Here is a 21,587-nt window from a genome sequence, read left to right on the forward strand (position 1 = left end):
CACAACACCTGTGCACGTGTGAATTTACCATTAGAATATGACCGGCGGGTGGGGTGTGATATTAAAAAAATATATATCACTTTGCCAAACGAATTTGGTAACTTTTTGTCACTCTGCAATCATAAATTATTATGAGAACAAGAAATGAGGATATATTTGATGTCGAGACCATTTGACAGATGCACAATAACGTCATCCGTGTCTTCATCCTAGCAAACAATAATGGCGACTTCCATGGAGCTGAGATGCTGGGGGGGCGACTGGGGCTTGCCCTCTGTCCATACTGAATCTCTTATAGTACTGGTAAATGCTTTCAGCGAAAAGCTAAGCCATTTGCGTGACTAGCTTTTTGCGTCTTTGTTTTGCCATTGATTGTAAATCATTTAAATATATTTTTCCAAGCCATATGGTCTGTGCATTGCCTTGCTCTCCTGCCTGTTCCTTGAGAATGTATCACAAAGCTAGAACGCTAGAGTAAGAACCATCTAACGCGTAGTGGCCGATATATTCAGTACAATCCAGTCTTTCTGCAAAGTTATGTCAGAGGTTTCTCTGGAAACGTTAACCATTGATGCCATGCTTTTTTGGTAATTATTTAACTTGTTATCAGTGGCTGGCTAACTTGCCTATAGCTATGCTGATTGTATTCCTATTGATGCCATCGATATTTCTTCAAGGTCAGAACGATCACGATTTCTTGCTGTTTACCCCGGTACGACTACTACTTTCTTCTTGGCATATCGTGCTTGTACTAGTAGTAGGCTTATACCCCGTAGGCTAGTCAACTGGATAGTTTCACTCCCAACAGACACTAATAACCTTAGCTGTCTATCGAGCGTAGAAGAGTGAAAGTGTAACTTTGCGGTACATGACCTGCTCTTGCACCCTAAAATTGTTTGAAATGAAAATTGTACCTGTTCTATAGACGGAAAAATGTGTCAATTGAAATCCTCGAATGGAAAAATATAAGTAGGCTAGTAATAGCCTAGTTGTGGCAACAACAAATCAACTTTGCAGTAGGCTACATATTTCCCCTTGCAAGGTGACACCATTCCTGTGACGGGAACAGTAGTTGGCTTGGTAGATGCTAGATATTAATTAATATTTTTCTGTCTTTCTTTCAGGCATATGCCAAGTTTTCTGGCGCAAATATCACAGTCTCTCCAATCGACAGGACATGGAGAACTCTAACATGTAAGACTCAAGCTTTGAGGTTTTGAGTTGCATTAGATTCAAATGGGAATGTCCTGCTAATGCCTGTTTGGAGAAAAATGTACAATATATGTCCTCGCTCCCTGCAGCTCCAGTCCCGGAGTTAGTGTGTGAGGGCTCCACACTGACAGAGCCCTCTCAGATCCTGGCTTTCCTCAGGAAGCAGGTGGGCTCCCTTAGTCTCCCTCAACCTCTAGATGCCCACCAACATGGGTACTTACCTAGCATCTGGATGGTCGTCCAGTAGTACCTAGCTAGCTAGTATCTTCATGGTAATGCAGTGGTAGCTAGCTTGCATCTGAAAGGTAACTGTTTGCTGTTGTCTTTCCCAGAGGTTTAATGCTGATTATGAACTGACAGCCAGACAGGGAGCTGACACCATGGCTTACACTGCTCTGCTGGAGGAGAAACTACGACCAGCTCTGGTAGGAATGTGTGTGTGTGTGTGTGTGTGTTGGTTTAGATATTATTGTGGGGACCAGAACAAGACCAATTTCATTAGTGATTTTGAATGGTACTGAATTGTGAGTCCTCATAAGAAGAGTAAAGCAAATGTGTGTGAGTGTATGCACTCCGCTAAGAGAGTGTCTTGTATATGTTCTTATAGTTACACACGTTCTGGGTGGATGCAGAAAACTACTCTAACCTGACCCGGCCCTGGTTCGCTTCCCGCTCTCCTTTCCCCCTCAACTTCTTGGTTCCTGGTCGCCGTTCCAACGCAGCACTCTCCCGTATCCTGCTGACTAAGAGTGAATCTCCTCTATACAGCATCACTGAGGTGGAAGGCAAGGTAAACCATACATACATAAAAACACAATACACAGTACATGCACTCACACCACACTCAAACCACACATACACACACACACACAACACCCTCATGTATTGCAGCTCATGCAGCTGTTGACAGGAGGATATACTATCTGCTATTCACTACTATATGGGCTTCGTCTCTCCTTGTCTTTTTCTCTCTCTCTGTTCAGATCTACAGTGAAGCTAAGGAATGTCTGAATCTTCTGTCTCACAGACTAGGGACAGCAAACTACTTCTTTGGCAACTCGTGAGTTCTGCTGCTCTCTGCCTGTTTGGATATTGGTGACAGTGACAAGGGATGCATGGTAATGTGCAGAGAGCACATTGGTTGAGTATTGGTTGAATCTAGAATGACTTTGATTGGTGTGTGCGTGTGTATCCAGGCCCTCCAGTCTGGACGCGTTTGTGTTTGGCTTCTTGGCTCCGCTCCACAAAGCCAGTCTTCCCAGCAGCCCACTGCAGAGTCATCTCCGACAGCTGACCAACCTCACCACCTTCTGTGACAACATCCTTGTCAACCACTTCAGCTCCAGTCGCCCAGGTAACACACACACTCTTCCCCTCTTTCTACATGTCCTTCTCTCTTCTTGCTGTAGCCTGTGTCTGTGTGTGTTCCAGCCTCTCCCCAGCCCGTCCAGGAGACAATGGATGCCAACCTGCAGAAGCTAACCCAGCTGGTCAACAAGGAGTCCAACCTGATTGAGAAAGTCAGTATGCAGTCTACTGTGTGTGTGTGTATGTGTGTGTGTGTGTGTGTACTGATCAAATGTTTGGTGTGTGCTACAGATGGATGATAACCTTCGCAGCAGCCCCCAGCACATACCATGCAGACCAGACGCCAAACGCAGACCAGACGCCAACGAAAAGAGCTCTACCCCGGCCTAACCCCTCCCTTCTGACCCCAAACCCGTTCTGGCCAACGACAAGTGCACAGCCCCATCAGACATGCTGTATCCGTTTCTGATACTAGAGGAGAAAACTAGACAGATAACATGTAAACCGGCTTGAACGGATTCTAATGACCTAAAGGGAAATGTTCAGCACGGTCAATTCCTATCATGAGACATTCTTCCATTTTCCACAATGGCAGCGATATCTTTTTAAGAAATATGGTTTGGTTTTTATTGGGATAAGCAGAAGAGCATGTGGAAGCAGAGGGCCTTGTGCATGTTTAGTATGTTATTCATGAAGGTGCTCTGGGTTCTAGCCACCCAATGAGAAGGTTTGAGGGAGGAAACAGTAAATGAAGCAGTGATGTTTGAGTCCCCACTGCACCAAACCACCAGCTGGGGTGGTGTCTGGCTACTACAGCCATCATATGTTAGGACTACAGTAATGTGGGACTATTCTGGGGGGGGGGGGGGCAATGTGACATTTGGCCAATCCCAAAGTATTCATATTCAGTTTATGTTGACACTGCAAGCCTTAGTGCTCAATTTATTGCTAATATCTGTTCCTTTGGCTTTTCACATAATTCAAAGAATTTGGACAACATCAGATTCCATTGTTGACTGGTCACGGCCCTGAATAGACCTGCATGTGCAAATTAACACTAACAAAGACGTCACAAGCAGCATGCCGTCTAGCTTTTCGTTGGCATAGCTGGTAGTGGTCGCGCTTGGGGAGTCGGAGGTGGCGGGTTCAAACCCAATTTCAGGCGAGCGTTGGCCACGTGTACATCTGATGGGGGTGCTGTCTTCCATGTTTGTATTCAAGTGACCCCTGCTAGCGCAGGACTGCAAAATATCTGACCTGTTTCAAATTTAGCACCACATAAGTTGCCCCAAAACAAAAAATCTTATATTGGCCACTTTTGCCTGCGGTGTGAACATAGGTCCATCAACTGGGTTTGTTAGGATATATTTCCACAGAGGGAGAATGTCATGTTGTGTGGATGTTCTGTAAATACTGTGTGAAACCTGAGTCTGCAGTCCAGCTCACAGGGTTAGCACCCCTAGTCTGCTGGTACTTCTGTCAGTAACAACACCTGTTATGCTGTTACTGCTGTCACATAACTGTTAGAAGGGTCCATCTCCTTTACCCCTGCCTCTTTTCAACCAATTCAAGCATTATATATTCCTTTATGTAGCTGTGAGCTGCGGTCTGATGCATATCAGTCAAGGTGTTGGCTTCAACAGGGCTTTTAGTGGAGGCCATTAGAGGCTGTCTTCTCTGTGTGGATAAACCCAGGAGCGCTGCAGTCCTCATTCATGTTTTGTGTCCCACTAATCTCAGAGTAATATGTATGTATGTTTCCGAAAACAGGGACACAAAGGGACTCAATGTAGCAATGTACTTTTGTATGTATTTATTTTGTTGTTTTTGTGTCTTGCATCATTTATTGCACAGTGTTCTAGTTTTTTTTAAACATGTATTTTGTTTTTATAACTGATTTATTGTGCCTCTATGAAAAGTCAACTGGTATTTGTTCCTTTTTTGCATGCAGCAGAAACAGACAACACATCCAAGGTTCAAGGTTATCTTTGTCCCACTAGGGGAAACTAGTTTTGTAGCCAGGGTCCACCTAAGAACAAAATACAAAGGACATCAACACAATACAATCACAGATTACAAGTATGTGCAAAGTACTTCCTGTACTTTTATCACTTTTTCCCCTGTTTGCCTTTAAGTTTGAGTAACTCATGTTGTGTTACTATAGAGAAACTACTGTTTTGATCAGTGAATGTTGTCTATAGTTTCTGCTGCTGTGCCTTTGTGTTTCACAACACTGCTCCATTTATAGGTTGCTGACCATACTCTCCTCAGACAGAACACGTTCCTTTATAAAACACTACAGACACTCATAACTTTACTATGTGTTTATTTGTTTGAAGGGGCCATGTCTGAAAGGTACCAGTATAAGTTGTGCTTTGTACCTTAATGACTGCGAAATGTTTTTTGGTACATATGTATTGCTATGTCAACTTAACTCATATTTTCAAATAAATTAAATGTGTTGAAATACAGTGGTGTTCGTGTGTCTCAGGACACCACCACAGGTCTGCCCGGACTAGACAATATGGGTTTATTCAGTCCACCCTTTCGTACAAATACAAAAATTATCCTTTTCATTGAAACACAAACAGGAAGCAGAAATGTTTACACGGTTATTTACACAAAACAGTACTTACAACAGGAAACTATTCTGAAGTGGTAAAGTAAATCTCTACTTACCAAGTCAAATAATGAAATGAAAATGAAACTATTTCAGAGACTCCAGCAGATTAAACACTAACTACAAACTGTGCCACTGGTATTGAGGACAGCCCTGTGTGTGTGATCTCACAGGCACAGCAGAAGCCCATCAGTGTGACTCATTCTTTCCATAGTCTTCCTGAGTCACATGATCCAACAACATCAGAATATATTTTAACAGAGTGGTTAAAAGTCAAACCTCTTGAAGTGCTCTGCTGGCTCACCAGGTAGAGCACGTATCAAACGGGCTGAGGCCTTTATGCAGTGGCTCCGGTCTGATTACGGTTCGGGCTATTCCTGCACGTCTTCCCCTCTCCCATATTTCCCATCTATTTTCTTCCCCCAAAAAACTGTAAAAAGTCCCAAAATATTTATCTTTAAAGGTAAAACACTTGCATATCAATGTAGACTCTAATCACTCTGGTTCTGAACTATATCAAGTGAGCTCTATTCTCCTACCCTCCGCCAAAACGATTCAAAGTCAAGGATAAGAGACATGGATCAAAAAAAATTACTTTGACCATTTGGCAATGTATGTTTTCCAGACTTTTCATTCCAATGAAACATACTAACCCTGTATTTACAAATTTGACATTCAAATTATCTGAGGCCTGGTATCTATATCTGTTATAAAGGTACTTTTTAGGTACAGTTTCTGAGAGGATCTGCAAGACCGCCATCTCCACTCCTAATACTTCCCTCATCCATGTCCTGTGAGTTCCCAAGATCCAGGTGGAACATGTCCACCAGTATGAAGGCACGTGGATGCCCCTAGAGGGCTGTGTGAGGGTGGGCTAGCTGTGCTTGGTAAACACAGGCACCTCCAGCACCATGCTGAGGCCCAGGCTGCCCGGTTGCTCAATGCCCAGCACGGGGTGGCATGGCAGGGTGAAGGGATGGGTGAGGGTTCCCAGGAGCTGGCCAGTCTGGGCGTTGTAGAAGGACAGGCGTTGGTGCTGATAGTCCAAGAGAGTGCCCACACACTCGGGCACCTCCACCACAAACACATCAGCCTGGACACTGGCGTGGAGCAGCTCAAACCTACAACTGTGAGGGAGGGTTATAAAATAAATGATGAATGAATAAGAAGTAGATGAGAGTGTGTGTGTGTATTTCAGTGTGTGTGTGTACCTTGAGGGTGTAGGGATGCAATGCAAACACCAGGAGGCGTTGTTTTCCCCCAATGGACTGTCTCTATTGGTTCCTCCATATGCCACTCCGATCCGGTAGGCAGGACTTCCCGTTACGGCTGTCTCCCAGTAGTAATGACCCCTGGCTGGTAACATCTCCCCCAGGACAGACGGGCATCTGCACACACCATTTGGATGAATAGATAAGTAAGTAATTCCACTACTTTTCCAGTTTTTCTCAGTTTCTTTGGTGCATATCTCAGATCAAAATAAAAATTCTCAAAACTGTGTGTTCAACCTCCACGTCATCTAGTCACTTGTGCAAAAAAAGAATATTCTTGTGAACATATCCCAATGCTTTGGTCCATTCATGTAAATTATTATGTATAATTGTCTGCTGATTCTGACATTATCAATTGCTTATGTCATGTTGATCAAAATGTATTACTGGTTCTCTGTTGAATGGTCTTACCCCCCAAAACATCTAGGCATGAGTTCATTGGATGAGTCATTACATGTAAACAGATTGAACCAATTGTCATAATTGTAGTTCCTCATACAGTGCTGCATCAGTTCTGCTTCCTATGTTTACAATAAAAAAGGGCTATGTCCTTTGTGCTATGAAGTGCTGTAAAACAGTCTTGTCTTTTCCCCTTGTCAACAAATTACAGTACAAACAGTAAATGTGAATCCGGTCCAATCTCTTGCAATCTGTCTCACAGAGTAAGTAATCCATTGTGTGCTGTTGTTTGTATGAATTGTTTAGATGCACTTGTTTATACTGCAAAAGTTAAGGGTGGCTCCATTTTATATAGGATATTCTACTTTACATTTAAATTGTATTTGAATGAAACTTGGACATCTACAAACATGTACTGAACAGAGTGCTGGCTGTGTAGTGGCTGTGTGTGGCTGTAGCACTGTGCCCAGACAACCTCCCTACTCACATGTGTGTATCTGAGTGTCTGTAGACCAGAGTGTTCTGGTCCTCTGACAGATCTACGCCTGGCTGGGCTGATCCCTGCAGCAGCCTGAACCTGGTACCTGGACATAGGAAGGAGGAGGAAGAGGAGGGATGAAGAAGAAGGAGAGTTGAAGAGAGTGCATGCGGGAGGTTGTGGTTGGGGTTGGTATGTGCGCGTCTGTGTGTGCATTTTGTATGTTGACGTGGAAATGACATCACACTGTTGAAATGATGAAGATGGGTTATGATTGTGGTTTTATCTGATTTAACATGAAATTCTCAATCACCCCTTTTAGTATATTCTATCTTACTGGAAACCATATGAAAGCTGTTGACTGATTGTTATTACCACTACCACTAAACCATAGATAAGTGAGCCTAAGGGAGCCTAAGTGAGGGTCTGGGCATCAAGTGCTGAGGAGTGTGAGAGAAGACTAGTTGTAGATATGCAGTTTTCCTTCGCAGGACTCTAGAGGCCCTAACTATAACTCATATGGCCGTGCTGCATGTCTATGGTCAGTATTAGCCCTGAGTAGGGGGAGTTCCTTTGTGCAAACCCACAGAACAAGGGACCGATTGGGTGAGGATGCGTAGAATCTGTGACCATCTGTAAAGTACCAATAGCAAAATAACACAATATAATAGGGAGAAAATATATAAGTGAAATGTCCGGAGAAAACAGACCAGTCTGATCCCGGGACCACACTGGTTTGTTGGATTTCAATAAAGTCTAATAAAACACTTTGCATCAAACTTTGCAGAGTTCCAGTGCTGTATTTGGACTTAGTAAAATTCCAGCAGACAAACTCACTGTGAGCAGCACTCCTCACAGACATCCCACAACATGACAAATCAAGAAACAGCACAGCTGCACCTAGTTCCACCATCAGCCTCATTGCCTACAAAAGCTGAGTCGAGGCAGCTCTGGGCGGGGGGAGAGAATGCGACCAGTAATGTAATTGGGTGAGAGATGGATTCTGGCATGCAATAGGCTGCCAAAATTAAGCAATTCTAAATTGGGTCATCTGTAAAGGAATAATAAACCCAACTGTGAGAAGCTTCCAGAGGTGAGGAACAGCAAAGAGGAACCAAAGCCAACTGAGTTTGGTTTCCTTGAGTTTTCCTTTGTTCTGCCTTATTTCATGAAATGCTCTGCCGTGCTAAATTAGCTTTCTCACACCCAACTCCCCTGGTTTTCCTATACTGGTCAGTCTCAGATTGTCAGTGTGTGTGTGTGCGTGTGCATGCGCCCGAGCATGTGTGCGTGTGCATGTGGACTGTGCATGTCTGCGTGTGTCTCACCCCTTGTGGATATAAGTGCAGCCTCACTCTGCTCACTGGCCCCAGCCTCGTTCACAGCCTTGATGTAGAACAGGTAGTTCTCATCAGGCTGCAGCTGCACCTGCTGCTCCTGACTCCTGATACCTGAGATAGACCTGCACGCACACACAACTTAGTGGGGTGTGTGAAATAAATTGTATTTATGTTAATCACGATCAGTAGAAAAGCTATTACCTTATCATCTGTTGATATATTCTGTCTCATTATCCATTCATATATATGTGTTCCTACTGTAAACTACTGTGTTTTTTCATCTTCTTGCCACAGAGAGACTTTACAAGTACCGTTGTGTCTGAACTGGGGATTTGATGTTGAGGTGTTTGTTAAACACTGCAGATTGCTAATACTTGTAAAACCCAGAACTCAAGTCACTCTGTTAATGAAGAGAATGACCCAGAACTCAACTGAACTTAGTTACTCTGTTAATGAAGAGAAGGACATACCACTTTCTTCATCAGGGGTCAAAGGGGAGTGTGTTCAAGGAAGAGAAGGGAGAGAAAATAAATGTCTGTGCGCGTCCCACCTGAGTCCTTCTCCTTCCAGGGCATACTGGCGACAGTACTCCAGAGTGTACGTCGGTGTGTGCATCTGGTTGGCTGGGCTCCATCGCAGGACGGCAGAGTTCCAGAGCACTGTGCAGCGCTCCGTATCGATCACTGGCACAGGAGGGGCTGGGAGGACAACCACAACATGACCACAGCAACCACAACATAACCACAGCAAAACAACCACGGCAACAGAACCCGAATTCTACAGCTCGACAACAGACACATTTCCAGAACGTTCTAAAACCACGCCAAACCAGCATACGAAACGTAGAGTTGCGAAAGCCTGAGAGGATTCTCTCTGCATGGGGGTGGGACTCACCAGTCCTAAAGGTCAGCCTCCTGCTGGGAAGGGAGCAGCCAGTGTAGTTCACGGCCATCACCCACACCTTGTAGCCCTTCTCAGGGTCCAGATCCTCCAGGACACAGTAGCTCTCCTTCACGGTCACGCGATACTCCTCAGACACCACTGGATAACACAGGCTAGGTCTGAGTGGTTTGTGATTGTGTGACGTGTGTGTGTGCGTGGATGTGGTGTGTGAGGTGTACAGTTAGGTCCATAAGTATTTGGACATTGACACAATTTTCATCATTTTGGCTCTGTATACCACCACAATGGATTTGAAATGAAACAATCAAAATATGCTTTACGTGCAGACATTCAGCTTTAATTTCAGGGTATTTACATCCAAATCAGGTGAACGGTGTAGGAATTACAACACATTTTATATGTGGCCCCCCCCTTTTTAAGGGACCAAAAATAATTGGACAAACTAACATAATCATAAATCTAATTGTCACTTTTAATACTTGGTTGCAAATCCTTTGCAGTCAATGACAGCCTGAAGTCTGGAACCCATAGACATCACCAGACGCTGGGTTTCGTCCCTGGTGATGCTCTGCCAGGCCTCTACTGCAACTGTCTTCAGTTCCTGCTTGTTCTTGGGGCATTTTCCCTTCAGTTTTGTCTTTAGCAAGTGAAATGCATGCTCAATTGGATTTAGGTCAGGTAATTAACTTGGCCATTGCAGAACATTCCACTTCTTTGCCTTAAAAAACTCTTTGGTTGCTTTCGCAGTATGCTTCGGGTCATTGTCCATCTGCACTGTGAAGCGCCGTCCTATGAGTTCTGAAGCATTTGGCTGAATCTGAGCAGATAATATTGCCCGAAACACTTCAGAATTCATCCTACTGCTTTTGTCAGCAGTCACATCATCGATAAATACAAGGGAACCAGTTCCATTGGCAGCCATACATGCCCACGCCATAACACTATCTCCACCATGCTTCACTGATGAGGTGGCATGCTTTGGATCATGAGCAGTTCTTTCCATTCTCCATACTCTTCTCTTCCCATCATTCAGGTACAAGTTGATCTTGGTCTCATCTGTCCATAGGATGTTGTTTCAGAACTGTACAGGGTCTTTTAGATGTTTTTTGGCAAACTCTAATCTGGTCTTCCTGTTTTTGAGACTCACCAATGGTTTACATCTTGTGGTGAACCCTCTGTATTTACTCTGGTGAAGTCTTCTCTTAATTGTTGACTTTGACACAGATACGCCTACCTCCTGGAGAGTGTTCTTGATCTGGCCAACTGTTGTGAAGGGGTTTTTCTTCACCAGGGAAAGAATTCTTCTGTCATCCACCACAGTTGTTTTCCGTGGTCTTCCGGGTCTTTTGGTGTTGCTGAGCTCACCAGTGCGTTCTTTCTTTTTAAGAATGTACCAAACAGTTGATTTGGCCACACCTAATGTTTTTGCTATCTCTCTGATAGGTTTGTTTTGATTTTTCAGCCTAACGATGGCTTGCTTCACTGATGGTGACAGCTCTTTGGACTTCATATTGAGAGTTGACAGCAACAGATTCCAAACACAAATACCATACTTGAAATGAACTCTAGACCTTTTATCTGCTCCTTGTCAATGAAATAACGAACTCCCATGAGGGAATAACATACACCTGGCCATGGAACAGCTGAGCAGCCAATTGTCCAATTACTTTTGGTCCCTTAAAAAGGGGGGGGCACATATAAAATGTATTGTAATTCCTACACCGTTCACCTGATTTGGATGTAAATACCCTGAAATTAAAGCTGAAAGTCTGCACTTAAAGCACATCTTGATTGTTTCATTTCAAATCCATTGTGGTGGTATACAGAGCCAAAATGATGAAAATTGTGTCAATGTCCAAATATTTATGGACCTAACTGTATATGTGTGTGTGTGTACCTCCTTGTGGGTCTTCCATGCAGTAGACCTGGAAGCAATCGATTATGTCTCCAGGGTTCACCCTCCAATAAACGGTCACGCTGGTGCTGCTGGCTGAGCCGGGCTCCTGGGACTGCAGAAAGGGCTGCTGGGGGACTGAGGCACACACACTGCTGCTGTTGGAATAGAGACTCAAGCCGGCCACGTGAAAAGGGATGCATCTACAAGCTTTGTCTCAACACTGAAAGTACGTCAGGAGAGCACCTGCAGTGTATTGGTGTTTGTGTGTATGGGTGTTCCACAGACCTGGGATTCCCTTGCGGTGTGTGTGTGTGTTGGCCGCATTTCCCTTAGCGTAGTCTTCAAACACCAGCAGTCCCCGAGGCCCTAACTCCAGAGACATGGCTGACTGCAGCACTGATGACAGTCTGAGGAGAACATGCAGAACATGAAGGAGAACATAAAGGAGAACATGGAGGGGAACATGGGGGCAACACACTTACCTTGTATTAATATCTGAGATTGACTGTAGGGGAAAAAGAAGAATGGTTGGTTATTGACAAACTGTAATACTCTCACAAACTATGAAACTTTGTTAAAAAAAATTTTTGTGAGGACAATATTTCTTTTTGAACTACTCCCCCTACCCCCCTCCCCCCTTCCTATCCCCCTCTTCTTACCCCCAGGGGGTCAGATGGATGAGCAGTTAGGGAATCTGGCTTTTAATCAGAAGGTTGCTGGTTCGATTCCCGGCCGTGTAAAATGACGTTGTGTCCTTGGGCAAGGAACTTCACCCTACTTGCCTCGGGGGTAATGTCCCTGTACTTACTGTAAGTCGCTCTGGATAAGAGCATCTGCTAAATGACTAAATGTAAATGTACCCTCTTACTTCCTATCCGCCTCCCTCCCCCAAATCCCCCTCTCACCCCGTCCTCCTATCCCATCCTACCCCGACCCTCATGCCACACACACGCACACACACACACCTGTGCGTCAGTGTCCACCTCCCGGGCAGTGGTCTCCAGCGTGGCCCTGGCTGTATCGATGCTCTCCTGGAAAGAGACGATCTGATCATACAGCTGCTCCAGCTTGCTCTTCTTCTCCTCCTCCATGCCTAGAGACATGCTGGTGTATTGCTCCATCACCCCTGCCAACATCGTCTCATTCTGCTCCTGCATAGCCCCCTCCCTGGTTCGGAACTGCTCCTGCGAGTGGTTGAGCACAGGACATTTTATGTTTAGATACAGTTTACAACAATGTTTTGGAGATACAACGATGTTTTGGAGATTAAAACATGTGTTTCCAGGGGCCTCATGTATAAAAGATTGCACAGCTTACATACCAGATGGCGTACGGCCAAAACTTGAAAAGTACCTACGCACAGAAATATTCACATATCTATATATAAAAACGGTCGTACGCCAGGTCCTGCGCACCTTCCCTTTATAAATCACAATCAACATGAGATTGACCGCACGTGAACGAGCCACTGACCCCGCCTTGCCTCCTCCCATAAATGAATATGCAGATGGACTATAAATGCGCCCCTGAGGTCATTTCTTTGTCTGAATTAAAATGGCTAAACACGCAAAAAGGAAACATTTCACAGACTGTGAGATCGAGGTTCTAACAACAGAGGTGGAGGCGAGGAAATGTGTCCTGTTTGGTGGCCTGTCTGTCATCAGGTATTAGTAACAAAAGAAAGTTGGCGGAGTGGAAAACTGTCACTAGGGCTGCAAATGCTGTGGGTTCGGAGAACCGGACCATGGCAGAAATTTAAAAATTGGTCATGGATGAGCCAGAGTCAGGCTCACAGAGACAATTGTATTTTCCCATGCCAATCTTGTAGTTGCACAGCACAGTGAGTATATATTTCATCTGTGGTAAATAATCCGTGCTGCGTGCAATATTAACCATATACAGAGGGTGACATGCATTTCCTTAGTGATTTTGTCGTTAATTTGACACCCTCAAGTATAACAGAAGTTATTAAGTGATGGCGGATTAAACAGTTAATAGCATTTCCCGTTTGGGTTTTGGCATTTTGATGTGAATCATCCACATCAAGGATCAAACTTTTATTAGCGGAAGTAATTATGTTTTTTGAATAGTCAAAGTCATATATGACAGTAACTGGTAGTGGAAACTTTATTTTGTAATGTTTGTTGAGTTTCGGCACTTTTCAGTTAAAATTCTCCACGTTACAGACCCAGACAAGACTTTGTGGACGGCCCGCACATTCTCACGTCAAGTTAATTTTTATACATCATACCGTGTGCGTGAAAACCAGCGTACGCAAGCTTTTCGTGCGTACGCAACGTTTATACATGAGGCCCCAGATGTTTGTGAATCCTCCGGTATCATGTGTGTCTAGGTGTTCTGTACCTCTATAGTGTTGTAGGACAGTTCCAGCTCAGACACCAAGTCCTCAATGTTCTCTGATCTCTCCTGCAACTCCGAGATCCTGCAGTTCAGCTTATCCTAACAAACAGACACACACATGTACACACGTTATTGGCGGACAGACAGACATACATAGACCACATGAACACACACACACCTTTTTATTTCCACAGACATACAAACACACACACTACCAGTTCTCACCCTCTCGTCGTTGTAGGCCTGGTCCACAGAGGTGACCTTGTGGTCCTGGTGCCCTCCAGATACATGTCCCTCTTCTGTCAGCAGACAGCCACAAGCCAGGCAAAACCAATCCATCCCCTCAAGGTCAGCAGCTGCTCTAGCCTGGCTCTTCTCCACCTCATCAAACATCTCATAGTCCGCCTCAATGAGGTCCTCATCTGGGGTTAGACCCAGCACTCCCTCTTTCCACTCCTCCGACTCTTCCTTCCTCCTCTCCAGGCTGGAGTCAGGGAGCAAGCACTCCTGCTCTCTGGCCTCCTGTTGGGAAATGATCTCATATTCCAACTCCTCCAGGAGATCCGCCTCTTGGTGGAGCTCCATCACTGGGATTGCAGCCTCCTGGTGCACCTCTGTCACTGGGCTCACAGCCTCCTGGTGCACCTCCGTCACTGGGCTGACAGCCTCCTGGTGCACCTCTGCCACTGGGCTGACAGGCTCCTGGTGTAGCTTTGTCTCTGCACTCACAGCCTCAATGTGCTGCCCTGGCAGCTTCTCTTGTGGGGTGAAGCTCATGGGAGGGGAGAAAAAGCCTCCATTTGTTTCAAAATCTCCCTCAATTGTTTGTTTTGTCTCCTGACCCTCCCCTTCCACCAGCGGGGTTGGTGGGGTCGGCCATCTTTCTGGGGTATTTAGAGGGGCAGAAGGTTGATCTTCCCGCTCTGAAACTATTTCTGGGTCACAGTCTTCCACCCTTACCTGGGTTTGTTCCTGCAATGGCACTGGAGCAACAGAGGGTACTTCTGCTGTTGTCATAGCCTCAGACTCCATGGAAGCTACTGCCTCTCTCCCCTTCACCTCCATTGTCTCCTTCACCCCCTTTGTCCCCTTCACCTCCATTGTCTCCGTCATCTCTACTGTCCCCTTCACCTCCACTGTCCCCTTCACCTCCACTGTCTCCTTCACCTCTGGTGTCTCCATAATCTCCTCTGCATCCTTAATCTCTTCTGCTAATGTTTCAGCTCTATCTTCTTCTGCTCCTGCTGTTAGAGGGTCCTGTAAGTCCAGAGTGTCCTCTCTTTCCCCAAGACTCCGAACTGACTGGTCTCCCAATGTTCCTCCTTCATCCTCGCCAGCCTCTCGTGTAATCTCTTCATCTGGAGAGTCAGTATGGAGGAGAGGGAGGCCTATGGTCTCAGGTTCAACCATTACTTCTCCTCTGACTTCCATCTCCTGGATCTCAGCTGCAGCAGACTGGGAGTGTACAGTCTCTGTGAGAGTCTCCTGTATCTTCTCCCCAATCTCTATCTTCTTCTCCATCTTCCCCTCAATCTCTATCTCCTCTGTCTCCTCTGTGTTCCCCTCAATCTCCATTTCCCCCTCAATCTCTGTCTTATTCTCTACCTTCCCCTCAATATCAGTCTCCTTAACTATCTGCTTCTGTGCCTCAGCTAACAGCTCTGTGTGAACAGGTCCTGTGCTGTTGACCAATACCTCGCCAGCTGGTTGTGGGGCTGCTTCAACTCTAACCTCCATCACCTTATCCACTCCTCCCTCGGGTTCACTTGCTGCAGCCGTCATCTTTGATTGAGCACAAACAACCACTTCCTCTCCTACAGCCTCAGAAATAGCTTTAATAGCTTCCTCTCTCTCTGCAAGAACCCCTGCTTCTGGTTCTACCCCTGCTTCTGATCCTACCCTTGATTCTGGTTCTACCACTGCTTCTGGTTCTACCCTTGGTTCTGGTTCTACCACTGCTTCTGATCCTACCCTTTCTGGTTCTGGTTTTGATTCTGGTTCTAGCACTGCTTCTGATCCTACCCTTGGTTCTGGTTCTACCACTGCTTCTGATGATAGGCTTGATTCAAGTTCTACTCCTGCTTCTGATGTTACCCTTAGTTCTGGTTCTACCACTGCTTTTGGTTGAACCATTGCTTCTGTTTCTACCGATGGAACTTGTTCTACCTGTGGTTCTGGTTGCATCTCAGGATCAGTTTTTGATTCAGTCTCAGGGATTATTGCTGTGTTCCCCTCAATCTCCATTTTCCCTTCAATCTCTGTCTTATTCTCTACTTTTCCCTCAATATCAGTCTCCTTAACGATCTGCTTCTGTGCCTCAGCTAACAGCTCTGTGTGAACAGGTCCTGTGCTGTTGACCAACACCTCGCCAGCTGGTTGTGGGGCTGCTTCAACTCTATCCTCAGTTCCCTCCATCACCTTATCCACTCCTCCCTCGGGTTCACTTGCTGCAGCCGTTATCTCTGATTGAGCACAAACAACCACTTCCTCTCCTACAGCCTCAGAAATAGCTTTAACAGCTTCCTCTCTCTCTGCAAGAACTTCTGCTTCTGGTTCTACCCCTGCTTCTGATCCTACCATTGGTTCTGGTTCTACCACTGCTTCTGTTTCTACCCTTGGTTCTGGTTCTACCACTGCTTCTGATCCTACCCTTTCTGGTTCTGGTTTTGATTCTGGTTCTAGCACTGCTTCCGATGCTACTCTTTGTTCTGGTTCTACCACTGCTTCTGATCCTATCCTTGGTTCTGATTCTATCACTGCTTTTGGTTGAACCATTGCTTCTGTTTCTACCAATGGAACTTGTTCTACCTGTGGTTCTGGTTGCATCTCAGGATCAGGGATTATTGCTGCCATGACCTGAGTAGTTGGGTCAGATTGAACAAGTCCTGCCTTGCTGTTTTCAGCCAATGGTGTAACATTGGCTACTTTCTTTGCATCTACGTCTGTTACTGTATCAGTTTCGACATCTGGAGAAACCCTCTTAGCTCCCTGCTCTCCTAGTGTTGTCACAGTCCCATCTTTGAGATCCTCCTGCTCTACTTGACCAAGTTTCAGGACTCCAGACAGACTTTCCAGTTCCACAAAAGGTTCGAGAAAACTGGCCATTTCAGCTACAGACAGATTCTCAGGAACATCAGCTGAACTCTTTTCTTCAGCAATAACTGTGACTTCCTCTTTCTCTTTTGTCACTTCCTGTTTAGGAATTGGGATCTCACTTTTTGAGGAGCCCAAACCTGAGACAACTGCCTCCTCTTGACTAACATTCTCAGTCCCCACCAACTGTGCTGTTTCTACCTGAGAACTACCTTCACCTATCACCTCAACAAGCTCCTGTGCAGGGACTGGTATCTCCTTCTCAAACTCACCATCTTCTCTGTCAAGGATGGTGTCCAATGAGATAATATTGGTCTTGTATTTTTCTAGCTCTGGCTGTTCTTTCGTGTCTTCTACCAGCTTTTCTTCCTTTGCTTCTTTTTTCTCCTCCGTAGCTGGTTTAGTCTTTTCCTCCTTCCCCTGTTGCTCTGCTGGAAGTGCTGTGATTGGACAAGTCTCCTCCTTTTCTACAATCCTTTCTTCTGTTTCTATATCCTCCGCCGTCAGAAGATGCCTACTGCTCTCAGAATGTTCCTCCTCCTCTTCCTCCACCATTCGCGTCAGGCATCCTGTCATCTCAAACTTGCTCTGCGGCCACAACCTTGCGCCCTCCCCATTGTCCTCTTCCTCCTCTGATTGACTCTCCAGTGCAGGGGTCTCGTCCTTAAGGGTGAATTTCTCCAGATATCCGTCTGCCTCCTCAGGGTCTGACAGACGTCTCTGGAACACCTTCTCTGAGGCCAAGTTCTCCCCCTCAGACCCCTCCTCGTCGCTCCTCCTGCGCTCCCCCATGGAGTCCTCATACAGGTCGGAGTAGAGGAAGGACATGGCCGTGGGTTCCTCCAGCAGGATTGGGTCTATTATCTTGGGAGGCCCCGGGGAGAGGAAAATTGGGGTCAAGATGGTCTCCTGGCTACCAAACAAGACAGACCCATTCTCCTTTAGAGATCTGATGCTTTCTCTCCTCCCTCTCCTCCCCTCCTCCTCTTCATCCTCCTCTTCCTCGACCCTCTTGGACTCCTTGTTCCCATAGAATACCTCGTCCAAGTGCTCACTGGCAATCTCTACCTCGGTGACAAACACGAAGGTGTCCTCCGAGGCGTTGAGGCTGCTGCTGGCCGGCTCCTTCCCAGGCTTAGGCTCCTCTGGCTGGGGCACTTGTGTCGGCCCGGCGCCCACCTCCTCCTCTAAGCCTGGGGCATGTTCCCCTGGTGCCACCACATCAAGTAAGGTGAAGTTCTCAAAGTAATACATGTCGCTGGTGCCATCCTTCCTGGATCGCATATCCCTGGTGTGCTCCTCTGCTGACTCCTGTTCAGAGGACTGTGGAATGATTAGAATGAATCATCCTGAACACAATTTACTCAGGAAATGCTATATGGGGATATTACAATGGATTTAAGATTCGATACAACTTTCACCTCTGAATTCCTGCCCTGGTGCAGCAACCCACAGGAATATCAAATCAAACCCAGAAATTAGCCACAATGAAACCGCAGACTTGGAAAACCACAGGGAGAAGAGTGAGCAAGGAGGACCTGGGTCTGTACCTTGTTTTGTTTTCCTCCATCCTCCTCCTGAACCTCTGCCTTCTGTTCCTGGGGAGGTAGTGGCCGTCTGGACCGGATTCTGGGCGTCTGTTCCAGGTATGACAGGTTGTCCTGAAGCTCCATGCTCTCTTCTTCATCCAGTGTGGGCAGCTTGGATGGTACCTTGATGTTGAGGATCTCGTAGCCCTCTGAGATCAGTCTGAACAGCTGCTGGTCTTTATCCTTCAGTGCATCCAGCTCCACAGTGTCTGCGCCCTCCGGCTGCACGTTCGGCACCGATATCTCTGCCATCTCAGGCCGCTCCGCACCCAGCGCAGAGCTGGACCGAGAATTAACGGGCCTCCTGAGACGCTCCTTCAGACGGCTGTGGGTGCCCCTGGACCGCGTTCTGCGGCGAACAATCTTCTCCTCGTCAAACACGATCGTGATCATGCCTTGGGCGCCCCCACCGCTCCCCACACCAGTCCCCTCCAGGCTGCACGCCTCAAATCAAACACAATGGTATTTATAATCTGTTTACAATGAGAATTCTTTAATATACTTCACAAAGACAATAACCAAAATGCGTTTAATTCTAACTACTTACAGGGACAAAGTTATGAAAAATGCAACATAACAACACCAAAGTTTATAACTCTTCCCCTAACAACAAAAAGACAATAGTTAAACACAATGTTGGAACTTATGATCAACAATACAAAACTAACAGCCAGGTGCATTGAGGGATACCTCTGAGGGGGAGCTGGCCTCGGAGGCCCATGGTGTGGAGCAACGGCTGGAGGCCGTCTCCCAGACAATGCCACTGTCCTCACTCTGTACCGTTACCATGGAGAAGGAGGGGTCCACCAGCAGACACTGCATCTGGGGCTTAACTGTTGGGTCCTGCACCGCCTCCCTCAGACTAAAGGTGAGGCACACAGAGAATACAGTGAATGAACTCATTCCAAATACTGAAAGTTAATACTGGAGGATGGGAGGGAGGAGAACCGGTGAGAGGAGGAAACTTTAATTTTTGGTTTTATTGTGGGGTCTTGCACTGCATGCCTCAGACTGAGAGGGTTAGGGTTGGGGGGGGGGGGGGGGGGGTTAAGGGAAGATGATAGAGAGAAAAAAGGATAAAGATACAGATAATTAATTTGTCACAAACTAATGACCATGCAAATTGATGGTCATCTGATGTTAAAATGGGAAAATGCAATGCCTGCACTTATGATACTGTGAAAGTGCTAACTGGATGTGAATACGGCGTGTTTCCTCAACACGAAGAAACAGCTTCGACAGTTGGAGACAGGTGACATCCATGTGTCACACATGTAATAGAATATTAGAGAAGGCAACAGATACCTAGCCCATGTATGAAGTCTCATGGCCACCTGTGTCTCTACATACTTAGAACACAGCACTCAGCAGGCTACATGAGGAGGATGAAGGTCTGGGTACACAGGTAGATCTACAGACATGTCAGAACCTTTCTTAGCTCTGCAAGACGGCATTTGTAAAACCTGGAACCTTTTGTTTTTAAGGGTGTATATACATATATATGCGAGCAAGAGAGAGAGACAGATAGAGAGAGGAGCACCTGTTGTGGAGTTCTTCCACCTCGTCTTCATCGTCCAGGGCTATGGCCTCTGGTGACTCACACTGAAGCTCTTGTAACTCCGTCACCTCAGACTCCACACTATCGCATTCCTCCATTTTGGTTTGTCCTTTGTGGCCTTGTTTTGTTGTTGTGGTGGTTGTTCTGTCGTTTTTTATTACAAGTCTTGTGGTTGTTTTCTGGACACTTAGAACTGTAGAGCTGGTCTGCCTGTTTGTGTCATTCCTATCTGGGAGCTGTTACTCTGACTCAGCGAGCACCAGGAATAAACTAAACAGGAGAGAGAGAGAAGTAGAGAGAGAGAGAGAGAGAGATGGGGGGTGGAAGTGGTTTAGAGAGTGGGGGAGGTATGACAGTAAAGAATATAGCAGTCAGATTAGTCGGAGAGTGAGAAAGAGGATCAATGGAGGTAAAGAATCTTAGAAGTAGCAGATGGGTTGAGAGAGAACAGTCCTTACAGTCCCACGAGGCTCAGGGAAAACACCCAGTAGATCAACATCTACACCCTAAAAGCCGTGGTTAGTAGGTGTGTGTATCAAGTGGCTGGGCTCCCACTCTCACTGTCTCAGTGGCTTGGCGTGTGGCTGTGGACCTTTAACACAGGAATCTGCCAGGCTGGGTTAAATATAGGCCATGATCTGACACCAAACCCCAATGCAGATGGTCACAGTACACACACAGAAAACCCTCTTCTTATGCTAACACTATGCAGGAGTCATAAACCTTGTGTAATTGGGCAATCAAAATCAAAGCAAATGTACAAGAGGTCTGAAAAGACAGACAGACACACACACAAACAGGCCTGTGTTCTGGTCTGTGATCTGTGGGATACCACAATATCCTCTACAGGTAGAGATATAAACCAATAAAATACAAATGTTTTTGTGGTTAGTTCTGATTTGTTTGGACACTAACTCAACCAATGCATAAACCTTTTTGTGATGTATTATGTTTAAAATGAAGACCAAAGCCCCGTTTCCACCGTAAGTTCCATGTACTTTTGATATACTTTTCAAAGAACTAGGAGCTCCCGAGCCATGTTTCCACCACAGGAACTTTCCCCCTCAAGATTGAGCAAATTAATGTATAAAAATGTTATATAAATTTGAAAATATAATATATATTTCACAGTGTGACAACATTTTCATCTTGCATAAAATGCCAGAGATTTTTGTATTCTGTAATGTTTTCACATGCATTATGTATATGCGTCCCAAGATTTTTTACACAAATGTTCTGACATATTTATTATTTGTTTTATGTACTGATGCTACATTATAAAAGTACAGGTTGAGAAAATGTTTGATTTGTCTTTTCATTTCAAAATGTCTTAAAACCAGTTTTGCTTTACTTATTTTTTTACTATTTATTATTATTTGTGCCTAAGACTTTCTCACAGCACTGTAGTTCATGGTCATTTAAAAATGCTTACAGATCATGTATGTGCAGATTGTAAGCTTTCAAATTACAAAAATATTTGGAGATAAGCTTATTTGAATATACCTCTTAAATCCGCTTTAAAGATTTTGACTTCTAAGGGCAAGTAATGAATAGAAAC

The 21,587-nt window shown here is 45.5% G+C and overlaps 2 protein-coding genes across 9 annotated transcripts; one reads left to right on the plus strand and one right to left on the minus strand.

Annotated features, from left to right (window-relative positions):
* The first annotated feature begins 105 nt into the window (after nucleotides 1-105).
* mtx3 (metaxin 3) lies at nucleotides 106-4,991 on the plus strand. 2 transcript variants are annotated; one of them, XM_062452082.1, is made up of 9 exons: nucleotides 106-303; nucleotides 1,125-1,194; nucleotides 1,302-1,378; nucleotides 1,545-1,637; nucleotides 1,820-2,002; nucleotides 2,196-2,272; nucleotides 2,409-2,566; nucleotides 2,644-2,732; nucleotides 2,812-4,991. In XM_062452082.1, exons 1-9 carry the CDS (start codon nucleotides 223-225, stop codon nucleotides 2,908-2,910), a joined length of 927 nt encoding a protein of 308 aa, XP_062308066.1. In that variant the 5' UTR covers nucleotides 106-222; the 3' UTR covers nucleotides 2,911-4,991. The 2 variants fall into 2 exon arrangements, with proteins under 2 accessions (XP_062308066.1, XP_062308067.1); XM_062452083.1 differs by lacking the exon at nucleotides 106-303 and adding an exon at nucleotides 586-712.
* Nucleotides 4,830-20,271, minus strand: cmya5 (cardiomyopathy associated 5). 7 transcript variants are annotated; one of them, XM_062452081.1, is made up of 16 exons: nucleotides 20,012-20,266; nucleotides 19,162-19,333; nucleotides 18,433-18,915; nucleotides 16,646-18,205; nucleotides 14,015-16,021; nucleotides 13,793-13,888; nucleotides 12,394-12,612; nucleotides 11,911-11,933; nucleotides 11,714-11,835; nucleotides 11,429-11,563; nucleotides 9,523-9,669; nucleotides 9,179-9,326; nucleotides 8,617-8,750; nucleotides 7,298-7,394; nucleotides 6,352-6,528; nucleotides 4,830-6,267 (listed from the first exon to the last, which is right to left on the minus strand). In XM_062452081.1, the coding sequence occupies exons 1-16, from the start codon at nucleotides 20,125-20,127 to the stop codon at nucleotides 6,015-6,017; spliced, it is 5,889 nt and encodes a 1,962-aa protein (XP_062308065.1). In that variant the 5' UTR covers nucleotides 20,128-20,266; the 3' UTR covers nucleotides 4,830-6,014. The 7 variants fall into 7 exon arrangements, 4 of the variants coding, with proteins under 4 accessions (XP_062308065.1, XP_062308064.1, XP_062308063.1 ...); XM_062452080.1 differs by having other exon boundaries at nucleotides 14,015-14,842; nucleotides 14,939-18,205; XM_062452079.1 differs by having other exon boundaries at nucleotides 12,394-12,606; nucleotides 14,015-18,205; nucleotides 20,012-20,267.
* Between the last annotated feature and the right edge of the window lie 1,316 nt (nucleotides 20,272-21,587).

The sequence above is a fragment of the Osmerus eperlanus genome, chromosome 25 (assembly GCF_963692335.1).
Source record: "Osmerus eperlanus chromosome 25, fOsmEpe2.1, whole genome shotgun sequence".
Taxonomy (NCBI): Eukaryota; Metazoa; Chordata; class Actinopteri; order Osmeriformes; family Osmeridae; genus Osmerus; species Osmerus eperlanus.